The sequence below is a fragment of the Equus caballus genome, chromosome 1, assembly GCF_041296265.1.
Source record: "Equus caballus isolate H_3958 breed thoroughbred chromosome 1, TB-T2T, whole genome shotgun sequence".
Lineage (NCBI taxonomy): Eukaryota > Metazoa > Chordata > Mammalia > Perissodactyla > Equidae > Equus > Equus caballus.
Genome location: NC_091684.1, coordinates 62,080,804 through 62,108,622, shown reverse-complemented (window position 1 = coordinate 62,108,622; position 27,819 = coordinate 62,080,804). Strand labels below are relative to the sequence as shown.

Below are 27,819 nucleotides of genomic sequence, written 5' to 3'. Positions count from 1 at the left end.
TTCTGTGTAATAATATTGAATTAAAAAAGGTTGCTGAAAACTCTGCCTTCCAAAGTCTTACTCGGTCCATTGGACAGGTATAGTTGGTAGAATGTCAAAACTGTATTACTTGAAAAAGAAAATTCAGCTCTTTGACCTAGAAGAGTATTTCACATCTTATTTTACATAAATTGGTATTTTATCTTCAAAAACACTAAACTTTCCACATTTTCCACATAGTATTGCTTGTAACAACTTTTTAAAAGGGGTCAGATGTTTATATGTATAAAATATATAGCCTACTTTTATGTCTACTAAAACTCGCTAAAGATTTTTATTGGCCCTTGATTTAAAAAAGATATTTATGAAAGACTTTAAAATTAATTGCAATTTAATCATGATTCAAGAAAGTGAAGCTTGACACATAAGAGGTGCTCAATTAATGAGTGAATGAGGCTTAAAAGCATCTCCCTGGGAGAACTGAATGTTAGCTCTTTGGAGAAATAGTGCAGGACGTCAGTTAGTGGTACAGCAGGGTGATTTCAAAACCCACTGGTTTATCCCCAGTACTGAGCAATTACTTACTGAGTATGTTGAGCATTACTATAGGTAGTCAGGGAAAGGAAGGAGATTAGTAATCCAGTGGGAGTTCTAAACAAACATTTAGGATGCAAAGAAATAGTGTTAGACAGTAAATTCTGCTGAGTGTAAGAACCCTATTCGTTCTTTGTGCCAAGCTCCCTGGCACATAGCGGATATTTAATATAGATTTGATGAATGATTGTACTAAAAATTGAGAGGAAGAATACTAAATATCAATTATAATTCAGTGAATATTTGTATAAGTACCAAGTCGCATACAATGCGATATAAGACACAACCTTACTCTTAGAAAGATAGACCCATGTACAATTGTAGTATGAGGCAAAAGCAAGATACACGGGTAGAAGGACAGTGGGCTAAGATAGGTGTAATTACTTTTTAAAAGTTTCACTGAAAAATTTTGGTTTTGATCTAGGTTTTGAAAAAGTAACAGTGGTGGAATTTGGAAAAGATGAGAAAGGAGGGTAGGGTATTAGGGAAAGAAAAGATATGAGCAATATATTTTTAAACTTTTGAAAAATCGAGATATAATTCATATACCATTCACCCTTTTAAAGTATGCAATTCAGTGGCTTTTAGCATTTTCACAAATTTGTGTAGCTATCACCACAATCAACTTTTGAACATTTTTATCGCCCAAAAAGAAACCTTATACCCTTTAGCCATCACTCCTGATTGTCCCTGCTCCAGCCTAGTCCCTGGCAATCCCTAATATATTTTCTGTCTCTATGGATTTGCCTATTTGGGGCTTTTCGTATGAATGGAATCATACAATATGTGGCCCTTTGTTTCTGGCTTCTTTCAGTTAGCATACTGTGTTTAAGGTTCATCCGTATTGAAGCATGAATCAATACTTCATTCTGTTTTGTGACTGAATAATCCATTGTATGGATATACATTTTGTTTGTCCATTCATCAGTTGATGGACATTTGGATCATTTTCACCTTCTGGATATTGTGAATAATGCTGCTATGAACATTCGTATACAAGTTTTTGGGTGGACACATGTTTTCAGTTCCTTTGGCTATTGAACTAGGAGTGGAATTGCTGGGTCATATATCTTTAACTTTTTGAGGATCTGCCAAACTGTTCTCCAAAGCACCTGCACCATTTTACAATCGTACCAGCAATGAATGAGCCTTCCAGTTTCTCCTTATCCTCACCAACACTATCATTGTCTATATTTTTGATTGTAGTCATCCTAGTGGATGTGAAGTGACATCTCATTGTGATTTTGATCTGCACTTCCCTAATGACAAATGAGCATATTTGCTGTGGTTATTGTCCATTTGCATACTTAAAAAATGTCTATTCAAATACTTTTCCCATTTTTAAATTGGGTTGTCTTTCTTTTGTTGAGTTGTAAGGGTTATCCATGTATTTTGGATAGTAAACCCTTATCAGATATGATTTTGTTTTGTATTCTTTTATTAAGTAGTCAGTCAGGGGTGGCTACAAGAGGAGACACAGGAGAGGCTCAGGAAAACAATTTATTATACTCAAACCTCCTAGAGACAGGAGGCACTGCACACACACAGCCACATGGAAAAGACACCAGAGAGGTCAGGAGGCTGGGGGGAGTGCTTAGGCCATGGGCTTTATTGGAGTTTCCAAAGGAAAGGCAAGGCAGGACAGGGCAAAGAGTTTAGGACTGCCTAGTTTGAATAATTTAGGCAGGCTTTGGGCTATATGTGTGGTTTCTAGTTACCTGGTCCCTGGCCCTGGGATGATTAAGGTAGAAGAATATTGCCTCCTGGGGTGCAGGGACAGATACAGGAGGTATGGCTCTAGATTGTTTAGTTTGTATATCAAAGGCATCCTCCTGGCTGGGCCTTTTGCTATCACTAAGAATTGGCTACCCAGGGAAGTGCAGTCTCTCCCAGCTAGAAGGTTTTTTTAAGATGTAAAAACAGCATAATATACAGACAATTATACACATACACAGTACAGTTTTACAAATATTTTCTCCCATTCTGTGGGTTGTCCTTTTCTACTTTCTTTCTTTCTTTTTTTTTTTTTTTTTTGAGGAATATTAGCCCTGAGCTAACATCTGCCGCCAATCCTCCTCTTTTTTGCTGAGGAAGACTGGCCCTGAGCTAACACCCATGCCCATCTTCCTCTGCTTTGTATGTGGGACACCTGCCACAGCATGGCTTGACAAGCGGTGCGTAGGTCCGCATCTGGGATCCAAACTGGCGAACCCCAGGCTGCTGAAGTAGAAGGTGTGAACTTAACTGCTGTGCCACCTGGCCGGCCCCATCTTTTTACTTTCTTGATGGTGTCCTTTGATGCACAAAACTTCTTAAATTTTTATGAAGTCCAATTTCTCTTTTCTTCTTTGATTGCTTATGCTTTTGGTGTCATGTCTAAGAAACCTGCCTAATGCAAGCTCACAATGATTTACCTCTATGTTTTCTTCTAAGACTTTTATAGTTTCAGCTCTTAGATTTAGATTTGTTGACATTTTTGGTTAATTTTTATATATGGTGTGAGGTAGGTATTCACCTTTTGCTTTTGGATATCCAGTTGTCCCAGCATTGTTTGTTGAAAAGGCTATTCTTTCCCCATTGAGTTGTCTTGGCACTCTTATAAAAAATCAATTGACCATAAATATAAAGATTTATTTCTGAACTCTCAATTCTATTCCATTTATCTATATGTTTATCCTTAAGCCTTGATTACTGTACTTGATTACTTGATAACTGTAGCTTTGTAAGACTGTAAGAGGAAGTCTGAGTCCTCCAACTATGTTCTTTTTCAAGATTGTGTGGGCTGTTTGGTCCCTTCCATTTCCATATGAATTTTGGAATCAGCTGTCAATTTCTACAAAAAAGCCCTCTAGGATGTTGATAGTGATTGCTCTGAATCTGTGGATAAATTTGAGGGTGAGCAATATATTTGATAGTATATTGGATGTTGTCAAAAATAAATTGACTTTGGAAATAACCACAGATTAGCTAATTAGAAACAAATCTTTAGGAGTAATGAGATGGGAGTTTGTTGAGATATTAGTGAAGGTCTTTGAAACCCAGACTAAGGAGTTTGAATTTTATTAGATTTTATAGCTTGTTTTGCCCCCAAATTGGTTTGTATATGTAGATGATTTAATTCTGATTCTCAGTCCTGCTGTATTTTCTATAGCACTAAGGAGGGCCTTTTTTATGTTTCCATATGCAAATTGATACTTTAAATCAGTCAAAAAACATTTGAATGCCTTTCCTCATAAAGACTATGGGAAATGCAAACAGGGTTGTCATGGCTAAGCCCTGTAGGAGAATAAAAGAGTATAACGAGAGGTTTTGCCCTCCAGTACCCTATAGTCTAATGAGGATTAATTATGTTAAGGAAGTGACACCTGTTACTTATCATTGCTTGCCTAGGCCTTGAAACAAAAATACTAAGTAGACCAAGATCATGAGTGTTCTAAAACAGTTCCCTAGAAAGACTTGGCCCTAATCTGAGCTTATTTTGTAGAAGAAGTATGTCATCCGCAAGGTAGGATGGCTGTCTGAGTGCAAATTCACTCACAGTCCTCACTTGAGAAAAATCCAGAGAGAAATGCCTTAAGTCAGTAGTTCCATAGTCTTATTTTGAGAAACCTTTTATTACTTATAACACTGCAACTTTTAAAAATCTTTTTTCTTAATTTTTATAATTTTAATGTTTATTAGCAGAAATAAAATTTATTTTTTAAATTTGGCTCTGGTAACTCCACGTCCTAAGCAAGGAGTTTCCATGGAGAGTGGTGTGTGCGTGTGTGTTTAATCATTTGTTTTGAAATAATTCCAAGTCCGTAGAAAAGTTGCCAAAACGATGCAAAGAACTCTCATGTCCTCTTCTCCCAGATTCTCAAATAGTTAACATTTTCTTGCTTCATTGCTTACTCTGTGTGTGTGTGTGCGCGCGCGCCCGCATGCAAGTGCATATATCGCTTGTTATTAGTCTTTTTCTGGGCCTTATGAAGGTTGAGAGTGATGGGGTTCAGGGCAGGCCACCCCAAGATGTGCCACTCTGGTGATGTGCCACAATAAAGGCTCAAAAGACTCAGGAAGAGCATCCAACCTTCCCCCCCAAAACTGCCTACAGGACTTTAACATAGAAGGCCTGTTCCAGGAAGGAGCTCATATCATGTGATAGCTATAGTATGATGGAAAATAGGTGTGAAAAAAGGACACCAATAAACCCAGTTTTTGGGCCCAGCAAAACCTGTTTAACAAACATTTGCATTTCATCTCTCTGTAAATTGTCTTCCTCCCCTTTGAAGTCCCAGATCACTAACCCCAATGTCCTCCTTGTCTGTAACTGAGGTTACTTAAACAGGTGGACTCAGCCAGATGGCTGAGTTACTCAGTTTCTCCTGGGTTTCTCCCATGTGTACATGCTATTAAATTCTGTTTGATTTTCTCTTGCTAACCTGCCTCTTTGATTATTTAACCAGCCATAAGAACCTTAAGGAAAAGCAGGGAGGAATTCTCCCACTTCCCCGACAAGAGCAAACTGTGGATATGATGTCCCATCACTCCCAAGCACTCCAGTGTGTATTTTCCCCCAAACAGGGACACTCTCCTACCTAATGGCAGACAACCTTCCACATCAGGAAACAATATTGGTGCAACACTACCATCCAATCCACTGAGCCCATTCAAATTTCACCCACTATCCCAACAATGTCTCTTTTCCTCTTTGGTCCAAAATGCTATACAGGAATATACATTGCATTTAGTTGTCACGCATCTTCACACTCCTTTCATCTGGAACAGTTCCCAGTCTTTTGTGTCCTGGACAGTTTTAAAGAGTACAGGCCTTTCTATAGGATGGCATGCAAGCTGGGTCCTTCTAATGGCAGGAATACCACAAAATGATCCTTTGCTTCTCCCAGTGAGTCTCATCAGGAGGCATGAAATGTAGACTCCTCCCAACACTGGCGATGTTAAGTTTGATCACCTGATCATGTTGGTTCCCTCAGTTCACTGTTTTCCCCTTTGTAATTGATTAGTATTCCAAAATCATGCCAATATTCTCCTCTTCATCAAACCTTCACCAACCAACCTTAGCATCCATTGAAGATTCCTGCCTGAATCATCCATCTCTATAGCAGGATGACAAATGGTAATTCTCTATTTCCATCATTTCTTATCCATTATTGGATTGGCATTCTAGAAACAGCTTTCCTTTCTATTTATTTATATCAATGTGAACTTGTGTATTCCTATTTTATTCAATGGATTGTAATCCATTATTACCATTGTTTATTTTGATGCTCGAATAGTCTAATTTGGCCAGTGGGAGTCCCTTCTGATGCGGGCTTGGTGAGTCAAGGAGTCGAAAGAAAGATTTCTTGGACTCTCAAGGTCTGGCAGTAGTGCTCTTTTATTCAGAGAATAGTACGGAATAGCATGAGGACAGGACCCATGGGCAATAAAGAGCTGCTGCATGGGGACAGGACCCATGGGCGGTGAAGAGCTGCAGGCATGGGGACAGGACCCATGGGCGGTGAAGAGTTGCTGCAATGTGTTGAGCGTTAGGGCTACATTTATAAGGCATGGGTACGTTGACTTATTTTTACTAGAAAAAGAAAAGATGATGTAAAAAGTCATTAAATGGTTTGAGTGCAGATGGGGTCTGGTTATTGTGTGGTCGTATAACTTTAGATATGAATCTGGTCATATAGATCAGCATGTAGGTAAGGATGCCCTGGGCTTCTCTCCCTGGGGCAGCCCTAATCCACACCATAAAATCCATCGGGTCATATAGATCAGCATGTAGGCCAGGACACTTTGGGCTTCTCTACCTGGGGCAGCCTCGATCCACATCACCTTCAAGCTGGGTCTTCACATTGCAACATTTTAAAGTACGTATATTGCTAAGATTCATCCATGTTGTGAGTAGCTGGAGTGCATTCATTTTGACTGCTTTGTAATATGCTGTTTTGTGACTATGTATCACTTTATTCATCCACTCTTCCTTGGATGGGCACTTGGGTTGTTTCCAGGTTTTTGCTATTGTATTTTGCTATTCCAACTCTAAAGTAATGTTGAATTTCAAATGTATTAAAATTTTGCATTAACATCATATACTTCGTCTGTTTATGCTATAAACATTGAGTACTAGAAGCATCACTGTTTTGCCCTCTCACCAACAGTGTGTGAAAGTCAATAAAATACTGTCTTATCTCCATCTTTGACGGAGAAAGATTTAAATGATCTATTTTCAAAACCGTTTAATAAAGGCTTTTATTTTGTATTTAAATTTCCTTTTGGTTTTTCTTCTCCTATTTGTGGAGGGCTACTTAAAGAAAAGGGTCGAGACAGTAAAATCGAAAGGTAGAAAATCCTGCCCTTAAAAATAATTTTTGCCAAGGAAAACTAGCACCTGCGGAAACAGAAGACACCCCAAGGGCGGAGGCAGACACTCAACGGGCACCGTTCCGCAGCGCAGGCGCAGAAACTCACCCTGCGACCCGCTCCTTGTTTCCCTCCCCGAAAATGTTATCGCGATTCTGGAGAGAAACCTGTGGTGACTGCAAAAACTAAGTTCTCGCGAGAGATAGTTGGTTGCTATAGTTGCGAAAAACACGACTGTGGCTGCCGGAGGTAAGACAGTTATCATTCCTTAGAGAACCTTCTCTTCCTCGTCTCTCCACCACGGCCCTGCGGCCATCCCCTGTCACTTTAATCTATGCTCCCTCAGCTACGGCCAGGCTGAAAGGCACAAACCGCATCCCTTGCACCGCTGCACTCCGGCACAGACCTAGTCGCCATCGACCCCGCTAGGCGTGGACGCTCCCGCCAACCCCAGGCATCCCACCCGAAGCCAGACGTAGACTTCCTTCCCACTTTGCGCCAAGATCCTCCGGAGTAAGCGCAGACTGCGCATCTAGCCCCAGATCTCACCCCGTCACAGCGTCTCCATCTAACCTGTTCCTAATTTGACTCTGCCCCTGCATCTTCTTCTGAACAGATGACAAGAAATGTGTGCCTGTTGGGGGCAACAGTAGCTCGCACCTGACTGCCCTGACCATAACTTGTAACTCGCCAGAGTTTTTGCGCTCGTTATTCAACAAATACGCTGTCAGTGCCTCTTGAAGACAGGTGTGGTGCCAGGCATTCAGAGGCTGTAAGTATGAATGACAGATTACTTGTCTTTAAGGGGTAATTGAGCATTCAGGAAAAGCAGTGCATATTAATAATACCATTTATACAGTGCTTCATACGTTAAGTAGTTTTATTATTTTAGTGGATATTCACAACAAATATGAAACAGGTCAGAAATTGTATTATCCTTTATACAGAAGGTAAAACTGAGGCTCAGAGAAGTTAGGCATTTGCCTAGGATCGGTCAGGCTAGTGAAGGCCTAATTCATGTGGTCCTATTATTGAAAAGGAAAGAAGGAGACTGATGCAAAAGGTCATTTCAAATGTAAACTTGATAAGAAAGTTGTCAGGGCCACTTAGGCCCTAAATGAGCCTGGAGACTTGGTGTTACACAAGTGATCTGAGACTTTTACGTGACTGAGAAAATAAGAGAGTCGGTGGAAAGAGGCAGAATAACCATAAAGTCTGGGGGCAGCAAAATATCTTTTTTGTTTTTGTACCACCAGTCCTGGACACACTTAGAATAGTTGCATTTAGTTCTACTTTGAATTGAGTCATAAAGCATGACCTTTTAAAAAAAATAGATATCCAATTTATTTTTGAAATTGTGTCCTTAATGTTGCAAAATAATTAGAAAGTATCTTTGACTAAATAAGACATATGTCAGAACTTTTTCCAGTGGATTAACTTCCATGTGGCTGCTTCTTTCCTGTTATCAAAATATATTTTTGTAAAACTGAGAGATTAAATAACCCTGAGGGGAGCTTTGCACATCAAAAAAAGCTACCAAAGAACACTACGAAAGATGTAGGGGATGGGAGGCGGGGAGATGGCATTCCTACCCTCTTTGTCTTGTGATAATTTGTGCTTAATGGATTAGTTACCTGTATAAGGATCTTTTTAGCAGTAGTGCTCAACTTTTTAGCACTAACCAGTGGAATCATCCTTGTGACCAGCTCCCTAAAGCACTGCCTATCACTGCGAAGATTAGAAAGGGCACAAAACGATGTGAGACTGTGGCATTTCCCTAGGTTCTCCCCTGGTATTGGTTATGATGTAATGTGGGTACTTGTAAGGGGACAGGTTCACTCTTTATGTTTACAGAGACCAAAGAAGACTTTGCCCAAGTGCCAGTATGGAGCAGGTGTCATCAACAGGCAAACCCGTGCAGATCACTGTGACAGATGGATATGACTTGGTAAAGTTATTTTTGGAAATCCGAAAAGTCCCTAGTTTATTCATTCTTCTTTAAAGTACGTTTGCCTTTGGGCTCAGGTCTCCCTGTCAAACATCTACCTGCGGGTGAGGCTAAGATGTGTTGGGAGCACCAGTGGGAGGAATGCAGTTTTGCATCATCCGATACCACCAAACCTGCTGGCTTACATAGTTGCTTTCCAATGTTCCTTATTGTTAGTCTGTAATCAGCAAGTCACATTACTATATGTATAAAATACCTGGCAATTTGAATACTAAATTTAACAGGGGTGAAACAAGAAGTGGTTTTCATTTTCGTAGATAGCAATTTCTTTCTCCTGAAGGATCTGAATTCTTCTAGAGTTTCTCTTGTGATTAATTTCATTTCACGAATTTAAATAATAAAACTATAATATGATGTAACTATTAAAAATTATGAGAATAATGATATTGCAAAATATTTGTTCACTATTATGAAACCAAAAAGCCCATTCCAAAACAGGTTTTAATAAATGATCTCTACTTCGTTTTAAAAGGTATATATTAAAAAGTATAAATAAATGCATGTGCGTATACACACACACACACACATACTTGTGTGTATACACAGCAAAACACTAGAAAATATATTCTACAGTGTTAATACTGCTTGCATATTACAGTGAGATTACAGGTAATTTGTTAGGAATGTGCTTTTCCCACTTTTTCAAATGTACCATAATATAATTTTATAATCAGGTAAACACAATAAATGTTATTTTTCAAAACTCCAACATAATGGCATTTAACTAGAATGTTGCATTCGGTTTGTTTAATGACTTTCTACGTACCCCTTTTGTATTTGTGATATAGCTTGTTAGGAAAACATAGAAAATGCTATTTAGTCCAAGTCAAAATGGGTTGCCAGATGGGTAGGAAAATCCTCTATTTGAGTATATTTGTAAAGTGGTATGTTTCTGTCAACAGAAAGGTTTTAAAGGAGATACTCCAGTTACCTTTGTTCGTGCAGAATTCAATCAGGTGGTTCTGGGAGACTCTGCAAAGATTACTGTTTCCCCAGAAGGAACTGCAAAATACAACTTCACTAGCAGTTTTGAGTTCAATCCTGAAGGAGGAATCACTTTAGATGACCTCGCCCACAAACCTGTGTTCTGTAAGTCCTTGTGGTTCTAAAAATCTTAATTCTATAAGTGTGTTATGAGGAGATTCTGCGCTATTTAGTAGCTGTTGTTGGGACAGATGAACACACCTTACCTTCTGAATCTAGGAATAATGCAGTATACTTTGAGTCCTACCTGCTTCTGGCAGCAGTCACCATGGCCTACTAATTTTAGTCTTTTTGTATCAAAGACCTTTTGACATATGACTGAACTTCACAGCCCTTATTTCCTAGACTGAGTTGGAAACTTTTCCTTGCTATTCTTGTATTTAGGGTTGCCAGATTTAGAAAAAACAACAACAAACCCCACAAAATTGGGGACATACTTATTCTAAAAAAGTATTCATTGTTTTTATCTGAAATTCAAATTTAATTAGGCATCTTGTATTTTACCTGGCAACCCTATCTGTACTTCTGTATACTCACCATACTGTATAGCAATTATTAATTTGCCTCCCTTGCTAAAGAAGGCACTTTTTGAAATCAGGGCTGTATCTTATTTATTTCAAAATTTCTAGTGCCCAGAAATATCTGGAACATAAAAGAGCTCATAAAGTGTTTGTTGATTGAATGGATGGATAAATGGATGGATGGTTTCTGTATCCACACTTTTACAGTTTCTAACTACACAGTATTATTTTTTTTTTAGTGGCACATCTCCTAGGGTATTTGCCAAAAACCATAGATTCCAAGATCCTAAATCCAGAGAGGTGGGACCTGGGAATCTATACGGTATTCTAGAGCAGTGCTTTCCAAACCTTTTTTCCCTTAAGAGTTACCAGAGGCTCTGGGAGAAAATAGTCTTCAGGTTCCCACCCCAGACCACTAAATTTGCAATTGCCAGGGAAGGGCCCTGGGGAGCTGCACCTTGGAACAAAAGTCTCAAGTGCCTCCTAGGAAACACTGCTCCAGAACAGTGATTCCTAGCTCTGGCCTAGCTGAGAATCAGTCACCCGTGGAGGCATCTGTCTGATCCACACTCTCTGACCACTCCCTTCTACTTCTTTCCTCTTTGCTCTGTGCTTCTCTGTCACCCCAAAATAGAAGAATGTCCTGATTGCCTTCCTCCCTAACATGTTGAATGGGAAAGGCAGAACTGGAACGTTCTTTTAAATGTGTTCACTGAACTCATGAGAAAGAAAGGGCAATCTCTTTGTCCAGAAAGCAAAGCAAGGATTGAAACCTGGAACTCTTGAACAGCTGCCATTGGTGTGTGGTGGTGTGAGGGGACAGGGCAGTAGTCCAAAACCTAGGGGCTTGGGTTTTAATGCTCTTAAAGGGACAGAGACCTTGGGCTGCTGTAGATGGGGAGTTGAGACTGAGACCACCACCCTCACCACAAGCCAAGACTCTCAAAAAGAATGGATAGAAAAAAAAAATCCACTGATCATATCTGTCTAGACCTTAGGTAAAGGAAAAAGTCTTCCCTAAGAATTACTAATTATAGGCTTATGCCAATCATTAATATATTTTTTCTTAAAACAGACAAAGAACATTTATGTAATAAAAACTAGCCACATACTAGGCCATAAATCAAGTCCTGTCATATACCAAAGAATCAATAGCATACAGACCAAGTTTTATGACCAAAATACAACAGTCAACAAAATTAGAAATCAATAGCAAAAAAAGAATCCTTTTGAAAATTTTAAGACACACTTTTGACTATTTCATGAGACAAAGAAGAAATAATAATAAAGACTGAAAAACATTTAGAATGAATCAACAGTAAACACCAAATATCAAAACTTGTGGAATTTAGTTATAGTAGTACTTAGAGATACACTTATAATCTTAAGTGCAGTCTTTGGAAATCAAAAATGATTTAAAACAGAACTTCTGCTTCCAAGAAGATGGAGTAGATATACTTTTCTCTATTCCTCTTACTAAGTTCAACTACAAACCCTGGACATTACATATGAAACAAACATAAAAGACTCTGACAGGTAGAGAAAATAAGGAAACTTGAGACATGAGGAATGACATAGTAGTGAGTTCCTTGGGTTTTCTTTTTGCCTCATATATCCCAGACTTGATGCTGAAGAAGCTAGCAACCTGGAAACACTAAGGAGTGCAGATCCAAAAAAAAAAAAGAAGAAAGAAAGAAAGCCCATCAAAAGTCTAACCAAACGACCAGGAAAGGGGCAGCCTAGCAAGACAGAAAACTTTTAGACAGTAACTACTCCTCCAGCCAAACACCACAGAAAAAATTGTGGCCCCACCCACACCCAGGTGGAGTGGGGAACCTAGACTTCTACTCTCACAAAGCTGAAATTAATTGCCCCAACACCCTGGCTAGGTGGTGTCAGAGAAGACCAAGTAGGGAACCAAGACTTTTATGCCTTCTGGGAATGAGCCCCTCTCTTACGGTGTGGTTTTAGTGGAAACCACATGGGGAGCCTAGACTTCTGTCCCAATATGGCAGTAACAAAGTGCCCCTCCACTCCCACTGGGGTGGTGTTGGAGGAGGCCTAGTATAGGGTAGAGACTTTCACCATCACCTGGTGGTAATGAGTCTACACCCATTTGTGGTATATCAGTGGAGAATAAGTAAGGAGCCAGAAGTCCTATTCCTCCTTAGCAGTGAAAAGGAGCTTTCCCCCTCAGGTATCAATGGAGGCTGAGTGGGGAACCTAGATTTCTGCCTTCACCTGGCAATAATGAGGCATCACCCTTCCCTTTCCTCTGTTGGAGTGATGTCAAAAAAAGCCAGCTAAAATAAGGTTTAAGGAAGATTCAGAGTTTCATAACATCATACAAAATGTCCAGGTTTCACTTGAAAATGCCTCATCATATCAAGAACAAGAAGATCTCAAACTGAATTTAGAAAGGCAGTTGTACTTGTCAACACCAAGACAATAGATGTGTTGGAGTTATTAGAAAAAGGTCTTGAAGAAGCCCTGATAAAAATGCTTTAATGAGCAATTGCAAACAAATGAAAAAATGGAAAGACTTAGAAGAGAAAGTCTCAGAAAGAAATTGAGGATATAAAGAAGAACCTAATATAAATTTTAGAACTGAAAACTACAACTACTAAGAAAAGCTTAGTGAATGGGCTCAACAGCAGGATGGAGGAGACAGAGGAAAGAATCAGTGAACTGGAAGATGGAACAATAGAAATTACCCACTATAAGTAGTATAGAGGAAATAGACTAAAAAAAAAGAACAGAGCCTCAGAAGCCTGTGAGACTATGACAAAAGATCTAACAGTGTCATCAGAGCCTCAGAAGGAGAGGAGAAAGACAGTGGGGCTGAAAAGATATTCAAAGAAGTAAAACCTAAAAATTCCCCAAATTTGGCAAGAGACATAAACCTACAGATTCAAGAAGCTGAGCAAACTCCCAACAGGATAAACCCAAAGATATCCATGCTAAGAAGCATCATAATTAAACTTCTGAAAACTAAGGACACAGAAAAAAATCTGAAAGCAAGGGAAAACAATTAGAATGACAGCAATTTCTCATCAGAAACCATGGAGGCCCAAAGAAAATGGCATAATATTTTCAAAGTGATAAAAGAACTGTCCACCTAGAATCCAATACCCAGAAATTAAGGAAATCAAGACATTCTCAGAGGAAAGAAAACTAAGAATCCATCGCCAGCAGACCTACCCTTAAAGAATGGCTGAAGGAAGTTCTAACAGAAAGGAAATGACAAAAGAAAGAACCTAGAAATATCAAGAAAGAATATGGCAATCAAAAATTTGGATAAAGTAAGCTTTCCTACTCCTTGAGTTTTCTAAATTGTGTTTGACATTTGAAACAAAATATAACACTATTTAATGCAGTTCTAAATGTATATTGAGAAAATATTTCAGGCAATTATAAACAGAGAGGGCAAAGGGACATAAAGGGGTTAGATTTCTGTACTTCACTCAAACTAGCGAAATGATGACACCAGTAGGCTGTAATAAGTAATGTATATATAATGCAATACCTAGAGCAATGACTAAAAAATCTATACAAAGAGATACATACATTCAAAAGTATTATAGATAAGTCAAAATGGAATTCTAAAAAACATTCAAGTAATCCACAGGAAGGCAGAAGAAAGAAAACAGAGAAATGAAAAAGAGAGGACAAACAAAAAAACCCCAGCAGACTTAAGCCCTAATATACTAATAGTTACAATAAATATATCAAGAGACAGAGAAATTGCAGAATGGATTAAAAAACATGACCCAACCATATGCTGTCTACAAGAAACTCGAAATATAACCGTGTAGTCAGGTAAAAAGTTAAAAGAAAAAATATATCATGCACACATAGATCAAAACAAGGTAGAAGTGACCATATTAACATCAGATAAAGTAGACTTAGCAAAGAAAATAAACACAGACAGAGAAGTTTCTTATATAATGATGAAAGAACAATCCACCAAGAAGGCACAGCAATCCTAAATACAGATGCGCCAAACAGAGTTTCAAAATATGTGAAGCAAAAATTGATAAAACTGAAAAGTGGACTAGAAAAATCCACAATTGTAATTAGATACGTAGACACCCCTCTCTCAACAATTTATAGAATAACTAGATAGAAAATCAGCAAAGGTATAGGAAAACTCAATACCATCAATCAACAAAATCTAATCAATATTTATAGAATGCCCAACAATAGCAGAAAACTCATTATTTTCAAAAGCCCACAGACTGTATACCAAAACCATATTCTAGGTCATAAACCTAACCTCAACACATTTAAATGAATTAAAATAATACAGAATGTGTTCTCTGACAATAGTATCAAAGTCGAAATCAATATTAGAAAGATAACAGGAAACTGTCCAAACACTTGAAAACTAAAAGACACACTTCTAAATAATCCATGGATCAAAGAGGAAATCTCAAAGGAAATTAAAAATACATTGAACTGAATGGGAATAAAAAGTACAGTATATCACATTTGTGGGACATAGCTAAAGCACTGATGAGAAAATTTATAGCGCTAAATACATACATTAGAAAAGAGGAAAAGTCTCAAATCAGTAAGCTCTCACTTCAAGAATCTAGAAAAAGATGAGCAAAAGAAACCCAAAGCTTCCCAAACAGAGGGAAGAAAATTATAATGATGAAAGAAGAAACCAATGAAATGCAAAACAGAAAAACAATCGGGAAAATCGATAAAACAGCAGGCTATTTGAAAACATCAAAATCAACAAACCTCTAGAAAGAATAACCGAGAGAGAGAGAAGACACCACAAATTATCGATATTAGGAATGAAATGGAATAACACCACCGATGCTGCAGACATTAAACGGATAATAAAGAAATATGAACAACTCTACAAACATAAATTTGACAACAAAATCGACCAATTCCTTCAAAAATACAAACCACAGCTCATCCTATATTAAATAAAGTTGCTCTATAACTATTAAGGAAATCAAATTCATAATTTGGAATCTCCAGCACCAGATAGTTTTCACTGCAGAATTCTACCAAAAGTTAAAATAATAACTAGCACTAATTCTACACAATCTTCCAGGAAATAGAAGAAGAGGAAACACTTCATTTTATGAACACTTCATTTATTCCCTGATACCAAAACCAAACAGTACAAAAAAAGAAAGTATAGGCCAATATCAGTCATGAATATGGACATAAAAATTCTAACAAAATATTAGCAAATAGAATTCAGCAATGTATAAAAGGAATTATACTCCATTATGAAGTGGGGTTGATTCTGGGGTTTCAAGCTAGTTCAGCATTAATCAATGGATTCCACCATATTGATAGTCTAAAGATAAAGCACATGATCATATTGATCAAAACAGCAAAAGCGTTTCACAAAATTCAGCACCAATTCATGATAAAAACCCTCAGAAAAATATGAATAGAGGGAACTTACCTAATAAAGGCTAACATTATGCTTAATGGTGAAAGATGGAATGCTTTCCCCCTAAGACTGGAAACAAGTCAAGGAGGTCTGCTCTCACCACTCTTATGAACATAGAACTGGAAGTTCTAGACAGTGCGATAAGGTAGGAAAAGGAAATAAAGTTCATATAGATGTGAAAGGAAGAGATAAATCTGCCTCTGTTTGCAAATGACATATTAGTCTATGTAGAAAATGTCAAGGAATACACAAAACTTCTAGAAAGAAAAAGTAAGTTGAACAAGATCACAGGATGCAAGGTAAATATATAAAAAATTATATTTCTAGAGGCCAGCCCCGTGGCCGAGTGGTTAAGTTCGTGCAGTCTGCTTCTGCAGTCCAGGGTTTCGCTGGTTCAGATCCTGGGCGTGGACATGGCACCGCTCATTGGGCCATGCTGAGGTGGCGTCCCACATACCACAACTAGAGGGACCCACAAATAAAAATATACAGCTATGTTCCGGAGGGCTTTGGGGAGAAAAAGGAAAAATAAAATCTTTTAAAAAATTAATTATATTTCTATATACTAGTGATAAATATATGGACACCAATATTAAAAATCAATACTATATACTATTGCTTTTTAAAGTGAAATGCTTAATGTAAATCTAACAAAACACATATAGGGCTTATGTGCTGAAAACTAGATACTGTCGATGAATGAAATAGAAAAAAATCTTTGTAAATGGAGAGACATACTGTGTTCATGGACTGTAAGACTTAGCAATTAAGATGTCACTTCTTCCCAGATTGATATAAAGGTTGAATGTAATTCCTATAAAAATCCAAGAAAAACTTTCTGTAGATATGGATAAGATTATTCTAAAATTTACATGGAAAGGCAAAGGAACTAGAATAGCTAAAACAATTTTGGAAGTGAATAAAATGGGAAGAATCAATATACATGATTTCAAGACTCATATGGCTACATTAATCAAAATTGTGTGGTGTTGGTAGAAGGATAGACACATAGATCAATGGAATGGAATAGAGAACCCAGAAATAGATCCATCCAAATATGCCTAACTGATTTTTGACAAAAGTGCAGAATCAATTCATTGGAGGAAAGGTAGTCTTTTCAACAAATGATGTTAGAGCAACTGGACATCCATAGGCAAAAAAGTGAACCTCAACTTAAGGCTCATGCCTTATACAAAAATTAACTCAAAATGGATCACAGACTTAAACATAAAATGTAAAGCTACAAAACATTAAGAAAAAAATAGAAGATCTGTAGGATCTAAGGTTAGGCAAAGAGTTCTTAAATTTAACACCAAAAACATGAGCCATAAAAGAAAAAAAAACTGATGAATTGGACTTCATCAAAATTAAACTCTTGGTCTGTAAAAGACCTCATTAAGAGGATGAAAAGGCAAGCTACAGAGTGAGAGAAAATATTTGCAAACACAATCTGACAGAGTACTAGCATCTAAAATATATAAAGAACTCTCAAAACTCAACCATAAAAAAATTCCAAACAATCCACTTCGAAAATGGGCAAAAGACATGAAGAGACATTTCACCAAAGAGAATATACAGATGGCCTATAAGCATATGAAAAAGTGTTCAATATCATTAGCCACTGGGGAAATGCAAATGAAAACCACAGTGAGATATTACTGCACACCTATCAGAATGGCTAAGATAAAAAATAATGAAAAGACCAAACACTGGCGAGGTTGCAAAGAATCTGGATCACTGATGATACATTGCTGGTGGGAATGTCAAGTGTCAAAATTTCTGGTGGGCATTTTGAATCACACTCTAGAAAGCAGTTTGGTAATTTCTTTAAAAACTAAGCACACAAACCACCATATGATCCAGCAGTTGCACTCCTGGGCATTTATCTCAGAAAAATGAAGACTTACCAACACAAAATCAGTACATGATTGTTTTTAGGAGCATTATAGTAAAAAAAAACTGGAAACAACAGGGGCTGGCCCTTTGGCTGAGTGGTTAAGGTTCTGCACACTCTGCTTCGGTGGCCCGGGTTTGTGGGTTCGGATTCTGGGCACAGACTGACACCAGTCATCAAGCCATGCTGTGGTGGCAACACACAAGATAGAGGAAGATTGGCACAGATGTTAGCTCAGGGCTAATCTTCAAGCAAAAAAAACTCCAAAACACTGGAAACAACACAGATGTTCTTCCGTGTGTTAAACAAACAGTGCTACATCCATACCATTAAATGCTACTCAGCAATACAAATGATCAAACCACTGGTACACACAACAGTCTCAATGCATCTCTAGAGAATTATGCTGAATGAAAATGCCAATCCTAAAAGGTTACAAACTGATTCATTTATATAACATTTTTGAAATGACAAAGATTAGAAATGGAGATCAGATTAGTGGTTGCCAGGTGTTAAGGAGCGGGGAAGGTAGTGGAGATGGCTGTAAAAGAGTGAGATGGGTTGAAAGGGTAACAGCATCCTTGTGGTGATGAAAATGTTCTGTATCTTGACAGTAGCAAAGTCTATCCTGGTTGTGATATCTTACTATGTAATTATGCAGTGTGTTACTATTAGGAAAAACTGGCATACAAGATAGTTCTCTGTATTCTCACAAGTGCATGTGAATCTGAAATTATCTCAAAATAAAAATTTTAATTTGAGACATTAAATTTATTTTAAAGGGCAAAAAACATCTTTGGTACTGAGAAGAGTCACAAAACCCAACACCACTAGGTTGCTCAGTGCTGTAATGATAGAGCATCACTGTCTGCTCAAGAGGGAAAGAAAGTACACAAATTAATGTCAGCCTCAAACCACCCCTCCTCTGCATAGAGCCCACAAATTAGACTGAAAGCTATGAAAACGGAAACAAATTATTTCTGGAAACGATGGATGCGCTGCAATATAGAGTCTGTCATCTTTCCCTTGGATTCTTCTTGAGAGAGACCACTTCATGCCGAGAACTTCATCTAGCCAATTTATTGAGTTAAACTGTATAAAAGAAAGTTTCTGCTTTGCTAGTCGGAGTTTGTTAACAGTGCATAAGTCTTATCAGAAGGTGAAAGAGGACTTGGACGACTTCATTTTTGAAACTCTGAGTGTATTAAAAAATGAACACATGCCCGAATGATTACAAAAATGTTTGATTATGGCATATTTTAAAAGTCTGTCTTTATGGGGCCGGCCCGGTGGCGCAGCGGTTAAGTGTGCACATTCCACTTCAGTGGCCCAGGGTTCTCTGGTTTGGATCCTGGGTGTGGACATGGCACCGCTTGGCAAGCCATGCTGTGGTAGGCGTCCTACATATAAAGTAGAGGAAGATGGGCATGGATGTTAGCTCAGGGCCAGTCTTCCTCAGCAAAAAGAGGAGGATTGGCAGCGGATGTTGGCTCAGGGCTAATCTTCCTCAAAAAAAAAAATTTTTTTAAAAAGTCTGTCTTTAATAAATTGATTCCCTTGATGAACATAAAAATATTAAGAGCAAAGGAATTAAATGTTCAACTCAAGAAGCTAGAGAAATAACAGAGAACCCCCAAGAATGTAAAAAGGAAGAAATAATTCAGGACAAAAATTAATGAAGTGGAAAATAACCACTAGAAAGGATCAACAAAACAAAAACCACTTCTTTAAAAGACTAACCAAATAGACAAACTTATGGCATGATTGAGGCAAAACAAAACAAAGAAGACAGTGTTAGGAAGAAAATGGAACTTTACTATACGTAGAGAATAGTTTAAAAAATTATAAAAAGAATATTCTTGAAGATTCTGGAAAGATAGTGGAATGGGAAGCACCCCTACCTAGGCAACAATTACACTGACAGAATCTGTCTGATAGAACTATTTGGGACTCTCAAGTCTGTTGATGGCTTGCAACTTCCAGGGGAGGATGTGGATGGCAAATTGTGATTAATTTTGGTCAATTTCGGATCTTAGCACACTAGCAACTACACATCCCCCACCTTCCAGGCATGTGGCAGGGAGCTGTGTATGTGTTCCTGTGGCAGCTTGCACACCGCTTGCAGGAGTAAGAGTGGGCAAAAAGGACCCTGTCCTCCAAACATCAGGGATCTGTGCTCTGATTGCTGCTTCTGATCACAGAGGTGCAGACAAAGAGGTGATCAGCCATTGTTATTGCACCTCCTTCCATTGTTGCAAGCCCTTTAGCCTCTGGTTGAAGAGGCTACCAGGGAATTTAAAGGAAATATAGGTATCTTTTTGATATCTTGATTTCATTTCCTTTGGATAAATATCCAAAATTGGGATTGCTGGGTCATATTTTAATTTTATTTTTAATTTTTTGAGGAACCTTCATACTGTTTTCCATAGTGGCTTTACCAATTTACCATTCCCACCACCAACAGTGCACGAGGGTTCCTTTTTCTCCATATCCTCACTAAGACTTGTTCTGTCTTGTCTTTTTGATGATTAGCCATTCTGATAGGTGTGAGGTGATATCTCATGTGGTTTTAGTTTGCGTTTCTCTGATGATTCATGATGCTGAGCATCTTTTCATGTACCCATTGGCCACTTGTATGTCTTCTTTGGGAAAATGTCTATTCAGTTCCTCTCTGCCTTTTTAAAATTGGATTGTTTGGTCTTTTCCTATTGAGTAGTATGAGTTCCTTATATATCTGGGATATTAACCCCTTATCAGATAGATGGTTTGTAAACATCTTCTTTCATTTTCTAGGTTGCCTTTTCATTTTGTTGATTGTTTCTTTTGCTGTGAAGAAGTTTCTTATTTTAATGTAGTCCCACTTATTTATTTTTGCTTTTGTTGTTGTGTTTTTGATGTTGTAAAACTAATGTATAGGAGCTTTTCCCCTGTTTTCTTCTAGGAGTTTTATAATTTCAAATCTTATGTTTTAAGTCTTTAATCCATTTTGAGTTAATTTTTGTGAGTGGTATAAGATAAGGGTTCAATTCCATTTTTATGCATGTGATTATCCTGTTTTCCCAGCACCGTTTATTGAAGAGACTGTCCTTTCCCCATTGAGTATTCTTGTCTCCCTTGTCAAATATTGGCTGACTATATATGCAAGGATTTATTTCTGGGCTGTTCAATCTGTTCCATTGGTCCATGTATCTATTTTTATGCCAGTACCATACTGTTTATTGTATTGTTGTCTATTTCTCTTTTCAGATCTGTTAGATCTGTTAGATCACATTTGCTTAATATGTTTAGGTGCTCCAATGTTGGGTGCATATATATTTATGATTGTTATATCTTTTTGATGACTTGACCTTTTTATCATTATGTAATGAACTTTTTGTCTCTTGTTACTATTTTTGGCTTAAAGTCTATTTTTTCTGATACTCCTGCTCTCTTTTAGTTTCCACTTGCATGGCATATCTTTTTCCATCCCTTTGATTTGACCCTTTGTGTGTCCTTAATGCTGAAGTGATTCACTTGGAGGTAGCACATATTGTGTCTTTTTCTTTTTAAATCCATCCAGCCACTCTATACCTTTTTTGGAATATTTAATCCTTTCACGTTTGTAGTAATTATTGGTAGGTAAAGGCTTACTAATGCTATTATTGCTTTCTGGTTTTTTGTAGTTCCTGTTCCTTTCTCCCTCTCTTGCTGCCTTACTTTGTGAATTGACGATATTCCATAGTGGCATGCTTTGATTCCCTTCCCTTTATCTTTTGTGAATCTACTGAAGGTTTTTATTTTGTGGTTACTTGGAGGCTTACATAAAATATCTTATATATTTAACAGTCTATTTTACGCTGAAACGACTTGACTTTGATCACATACAAAAACTCTACCTTTTTACTTTCCCCTTTTATGTTTTTGATGTCACAATTTATCTCTTTTTATATTGTGTACTCATGAAGTTATTGTAGCTATAGTTACTTTTTATACTCTGTCCTTTAACTTTTATACTAGAGTTAAATGGTTAACACACCACCACATTATGCTATTAGAGTATTCTGAATTTGACTATATATTTACCTTTACCAGTATGTTGTATATTTTCGTGTTAATAATTGGAGTCCTGTCATTTCAGCTTGGAGAACTCATTTCATCATTTTCTTTTAAGTGAGTCTGGTGGTGATTAACTCCCTCAGCTTTTTTTTTTTTTTTTTTTTTGCATAGAAAAGTCTTTGTTTCTCCTTCAATTCTGAAGTACAGCTTTTCTGGATAAAGTCTTCTTGGTTGGCAGGTTTTCAGCACTTTGAATATGTCATCTCACTGTCTCCTGGCCTGTAAGGTTTCTGCTGAGAAATTTGATCATAGCTTTATAGGGGTTCCTTTGTAAATTACAAGCTTCCTTTCTCGTGCTGCTTTTCAGATTTTGTGGGCAGGGGGTCTTTGATTATTGAAGATTTTATTGTGGTGTGCCTTGGAGAGAATATTTTTAAGTTGAGTTTATTTAGTGACATGTGAGGTTGATCAACTTGGATATCCAAATCTTTTCCCAAATTTGGGAAATCCTCAGCCATGTTTTTTTCTTTTGCTTTCTTTTTTTTTTTCCTGAGGAAGATTTTCCCTGAGCTAGCATCTGTGCCAATCTCCCTCTATTTTATATGTGGGTCACCGCCACAGCATGGCCACCAATGAGTGGTGTAGGTCCAAGACTAGGAACCAAACCCAGGCCACCAAAGCAGAGAGCACCAAACTTAACCACTAGGCCATGGGGCCAGCCTCAGCCATTATTTCTTTACATAAGGTATCTGCCTCCTTCCCCCCTCTTCTTCTTCTGTAACGCAAATATTTCATAAATGTATATCTTTTGATGGTAACATATAGATCACATGACTTTCTTCACTGTTTTTCATTCTTTTATCTTTGTTCTCCTCTAACTGGATAGTTTCAAAGTTCCTGTCTTCTTTTTTTTAATTAATTAATTTTTTTATTGCAGTAACATTAGTTTATAACATTATATAGCTTTCAGATGTACATAGTAATATATTTTGAATTCTATGTAGATTACATCATGTTTACGACCAAAAGACTAATTACAATCCACCCCCACACATATATGCCTAACCACCCCTTTCACCCTTCTCCCTCCCCGCTTCCCCTCTGGTAACCACTAATCCAATCTCTGTTGCTGTGTGTTTGTTTGTCATTGTTTCTATCTTCTACTTATGAGTGAGATCATGCAGTATTTGACTTTCTCTCTCTGACATATTTCACTTAGCATAGTACCCTCAAGGTCCATCCATGTTGTCACAAATGGCTATATTTCATCATTTCTTATGGCTGAGTAGTGTTCCCTTGTGTACATATACCACATCTTCTTTATCCATTCATCCCTTGATGGGCACCTAGGTTGCTTCCAAGTCTTGGCTATTGTGAATAATGCTGCAGTGAATATAGGGGTGCATGTATCTTTATGCTTTTGCATTTTCAAGTTCTTTGGATATATACCCAGCAGTGGAATAGCTGGATCATATGGTAGATCTAATCTTAATTTTCTGAGGAAACTCCATACTGCGTTCCTTAGTGACTGCACCAGTTTGCACTCCCACCCGCAATGTATGAGGGTTCCCTTCTCTCCACATCCTCTCCAACACTTATTGTTTCCTTGTTAATTATAGCCATTGTGATGGGAGTGAGATGATATTTCATTGTAGTTTTGATTTGCATATCCCTGATAGTTAATGATGTTGAGCATCTTTTCATGTGCCTGTTGGCCATCTGTATATTTTCTTTGGAAAAATCTCTGTTCAGATATTTTGCCCATTTTTAAATTGGGTCATTAGGGGGTTTTTTGTTGAGATGTATGAGTTCTTTGTATATTTTGGATATTAACCCCTCATCTGATATATGGTTTGCAAATATCTTCTCCCAGTTATTAGGTTGTCTTTTTGTTTTGTTTATGGTTTCCTTTGCTGTGCAGAACCTTTTTAGTTTGATGTAGTCCCATTTGTTTGTTTTCTCTATGGTTTCTCTTGCTGGGTGTGACATGGTATTTGATTTTTTTTTTGAGGAAGATTAGCCCTGAGCTAACTGCTGCCAATCCTCCTCTTTTTGCTGAGGAAGACTGGCCCTAAGCTAACATCCATGCCCATCTTCCTCTACTTTATATGTGGGACACCTACCACAGCATCACTTTTGCCAAGTGGTGCCATGTCCGCACCTGGGATCCAAACCGGTGAACCCCAGGCCATTGAGAAGCGGAACGTGCGCCCTTAACCGCTGTGCCACTGGGCCAGCCCCTGACATGGTATTTGAAAAAAATGCTGCTAAGACCGATGTTGAAGAGTATACTGCATGTGTTTTCTTCTAGTTGTTTCCTGGTTTCAGGTCTTACATTCAAGTCTAATCCATTTTGAGTTGATTTTTGTGCACAGTGTAAGATAATGGTCTGCTTTCTTTCTTTTGCAGGTGGTTGTCCAGTTTTCCCAATGCCATTTATTGAAGAGACTCTCCTTTCTCTATTGTATGTTCTTGGCCCCCTTGTCAAAAATTAGTTGTCCATAAATGTGTGGGTTTATTTCCGGGCTCTCAGTTCTGTTCCATTGATCTGTGTGTCTGTTTTTGTGCCAGTACCATGCTGTTTTGGTTACTATGGCTTTGTAGTATATTTTGAAATCAGGGAGTGTGATACCTCCATCTTTGTTCTTTTTTCTCGGATTCCTTTGGTTATTCAGGGTCTTTGGTTGTTCCTTATGAATTTTAGGATTCTTTGTTCTATTTCTGTGAAAATTGTTGTTGGAACTTTGATAGGGATTGCATTGACTCTATAGATTTCTTTAGAAACTATGGACATTTTTAATATGTTCATTCTTCCAATCCAAGAGCTTGGAATATCTTTCCATTTCTTTGTGTCTTCTTTAATTTCTTTCAACAATGTTTTATAGTTTTCAGTGTACAGATCTTTCACCTCTTTGGTTAAGTTTATTCCTAGGTATTTTATTCTTTTTGTTGCACTTGTAAATGGGATGTATTCTTAATTTCTTTTCCTGCCAGTTTGTTGTTAGTGTATAGAAACACAACTTATTTTTGTATGTTGATTTTATATCCTGCAAATTGACTGTAGTCATTTATTATTTCTAAAAGTTTTTTAGTGGATTCTTTAGGGTTATCTATATATAAAATCATACCGTCTGCAAATAGTGACAGTTTCACTTCTTCCTTTCCAATGTGGATCCCTTTTATTTCTTTTTCTTGTCTGATTGCTCTGGTTAGGGTTTCCAATACTATGTTAAATAAGAGTGGTGACAGTGGGCATCCTTGTCTGGTTCCTGTTCTTAGAGGGATGGCTTTCAGTTTTTCTCCATTGAGAATGATATTAGCTGTGGATTTGTCATATATGACCTTTATTATATTGAGGTATTTTCCTTCTATACCCATTTTATTTAGAGTTTTTATCATAAGTGGATGCTGTATCTTGTCAAATGCTTTCTCTGCATTCATTGAGATGATCATCTGATTTTTTTTATTCTTAATTTTCTTAGTGTGATATATCACGCTGATTCATTTGTGGATGTTGAACCATCCCTGCATCCCTGGAATAAATCCCACTTGATCCTGGTGTATGATCTTTTTAATGTATTGTTATATTCAATTTGCTAGTATTTTGTTGAGGATTTTTGCATTGATATTCATCAGTGATATTGGCCTGTAATTTTCTTTTTTTGTGTTGTCCTTGTCTGGTTTTGGTATCAGGATAATGTTGGCTTCGTGGAATGAGTTAGTAAGCTTCCCATCCTCTTCAATTTTTGGAAGAGTTTGAGAAGGATAGGTATTAAGGCTTCTTTGAATATTTGGTAGAATTCACCAGGGAAGCTGTCTGGTCTGGGAGGTTTTTGATTAGTGGTTCAATCTCCTTGCTGGTGATTGGTCTATTCAAATTCTTTATTTCTTCTTGATTCAGTTTTGGAAAGTTGTATGATTCTAAGAATTTATCCATTTCTTCTAGATTATCCAATTTGTTGGTGTATAGCTTTTCATAGTATTCTGTTATAATCTTTTGTATTTCTCAGGTGTCCATTGTAATTTCTCCTCTTTCATTTCTGATTTTATTTGTTTGGGCCTTCTCTCTTTTTTTCTTGGTGTGTCTACCTAAAGGTTTGTCAATTTTGTTTATCTTTTCAAAGAACTAGCTCTTGGTTTCATTGATTTTTTTCTATTTTTTTTTTAAGTCTGTATTTCATTTATTTCTGCCCTGATTTTTATTGTTTCCTTCCTTCTGCTGATTTGGGGCTTTGTTTGTTCTTCTTTTTCCAGTTCCTTTAGGTGCACTGTTAGATTTTTTTATTTGGGATTTTTCTTGTTTGTTTAGGTAGGCCTGAATTGCTATAAACTTCCCTCTTAGAACCACTTTTGCTGTATCCCATAAATTTTGACGTGTCATATTTTCATTTTCATTTGTCTCCAGGTATTTTTTTATTTCTCCTTTGTTTTCTTTATTGGTCCAATCATTGTTCAGTAGCATTTTGTTTAACCCCCACATATTTTTGGCTTTTCTGATTTTCTTCCTGTAGTTAATTTCTAGTTTCATACCTTTGTGGTCAGAAAAGATGCTTGGTATTATTTCCATTTTCTTAAATTTATTGAGACTTGTTTTTTGGCCTAGTATGTGATCAATCCTGGAGAATGTTCAATGAATATTTGAAAAGAATATGTATTCAATGGTTTTTGGATGGAATGTTCTATATATATCTACTGAGTCCATCTATTCTAATGTGTCATTTAAGGCCAATGTTTCCTTGTTGATTTTCTGTTTGGATGATCTATCCATTGGTGTAAGTGGAGTGTTAAAGTCCTCTACTATTATTCTGTTACTGCCTATTTCTCCTTTCATGTCTGTTAACAATTGCTTTATATATTTAGGTGCTCCTATGTTGGGTGCATAGATATTTACAAGTGTTATATCCTCTTGTTGGATTGTTCCCTTTATCATTATGTAGTACCCTATTTGTCTCTGGTTACAGTTTTTGTTTTAAAGTAATTTTGTCTGATATAAGTATTGCTACCCCAGCTTTCTTTTCTTTGTCTTTTGCATTTTGTATCTTTTTCCATCCCTTCATTTTCAGTTTGTAAATGTCTTTAGGTCTGAAGTGTGTCTCTTGTGTGCAGCGTATATATGGATCTTGATTTCAGTATCTGATCGGCCACCCTCTTGATTGGAGCCTTTAGTCCATTGAAATTTAAAATAGCTATTGATAAATATGTATTTATTGCCATCTTGTTACTTTTTTTCTGGGTGTTTTAGTACTTCTTCTCTGTTCTTTTCTTCTTCTCTTGCGATTTGATTGATTTCCTTTCTTTTGTGTATTTATTATAGATTTTTGATTGCTATGAGGTTCATATATAATAATCTCCATATATAGCAATCTACATGGGGTTGATAGTCTCTTTAGTTTAACCTCTTTCTAAAAACTACTCTTTTACTCCCCTCCTCCCACATTTTATGTTTTTGAAATCATATCTAATCTCTTATTTTGTGTGTGTCTATCCATTACCCTCTTATCATTGAAATGGGTAATTTTAGTACTTTTGTCTTTTAACGTTCATGTTATCTTCATAGGTGGTTGATCTGCTACCTTTACTGTACTTTTGCCTTTACCAGTGATTGTATTGCCTTTTGCTTCTGATAATTTTTCTTATTCCTATTTTTGGTCTTCTCTTTCCCACTTAAATAAGTCTCTTTAGCATTTCTTGTAGAACTGGTGTATTGGTGATAAACTCCTTTAATTTTTGCTTGTCTGGGGAACTCTTTACCTCTCCTTCCATTCTGAATGATAACCTTGCCAGGTAGAGTATTCTTGGCTGTACGTTTTTTCCTTTCAGCACTTTAAAGATTTTATTTTTCTTTTTCTCCCCCAAGCCCCCCAGTACATAGGTGTGTATTTTTAGTTGTGAGTCCTTCTAGTTGTGGCATGTGAGATGCTGCCTCAGCACGGCTTCACAAGTGGTACCATGTCCATGCCCAGGATCCGAACTGATGAAACCCCAGGCTGCCAAAGCAGAGTGCATGAATCCAACCACTTGGCCA

At 37.3% G+C, this 27,819-nt stretch overlaps 1 protein-coding gene across 19 annotated transcripts in view; it reads left to right on the top strand.

The window, feature by feature from the left end:
• Positions 1–6,983: 6,983 nt before the first annotated feature.
• CFAP70 (cilia and flagella associated protein 70) overlaps positions 6,984–27,819 on the top strand; it is a 134,853-nt gene continuing 114,017 nt past the window's right edge. For 8 of the 19 annotated variants that reach the window (XR_011423227.1, XM_070227291.1, XM_023645053.2 and 5 more), the window contains exons 1-4: positions 6,998–7,176; positions 7,544–7,699; positions 8,782–8,875; positions 9,838–10,024. Coding sequence is in view for 15 of the 19 variants with exons in the window: in XM_070227291.1 (XP_070083392.1) it covers positions 8,813–8,875; positions 9,838–10,024 (250 nt within the window). In the remaining 4 variants the exon portion in view is untranslated. Of the gene's footprint in view, positions 7,441–7,543; positions 7,700–8,781; positions 8,876–9,837; positions 10,025–27,819 lie in introns of all 19 variants that reach the window. The other 11 variants (XM_070227328.1, XM_070227302.1, XM_023645060.2 and 8 more) reach the window with 7 other exon arrangements.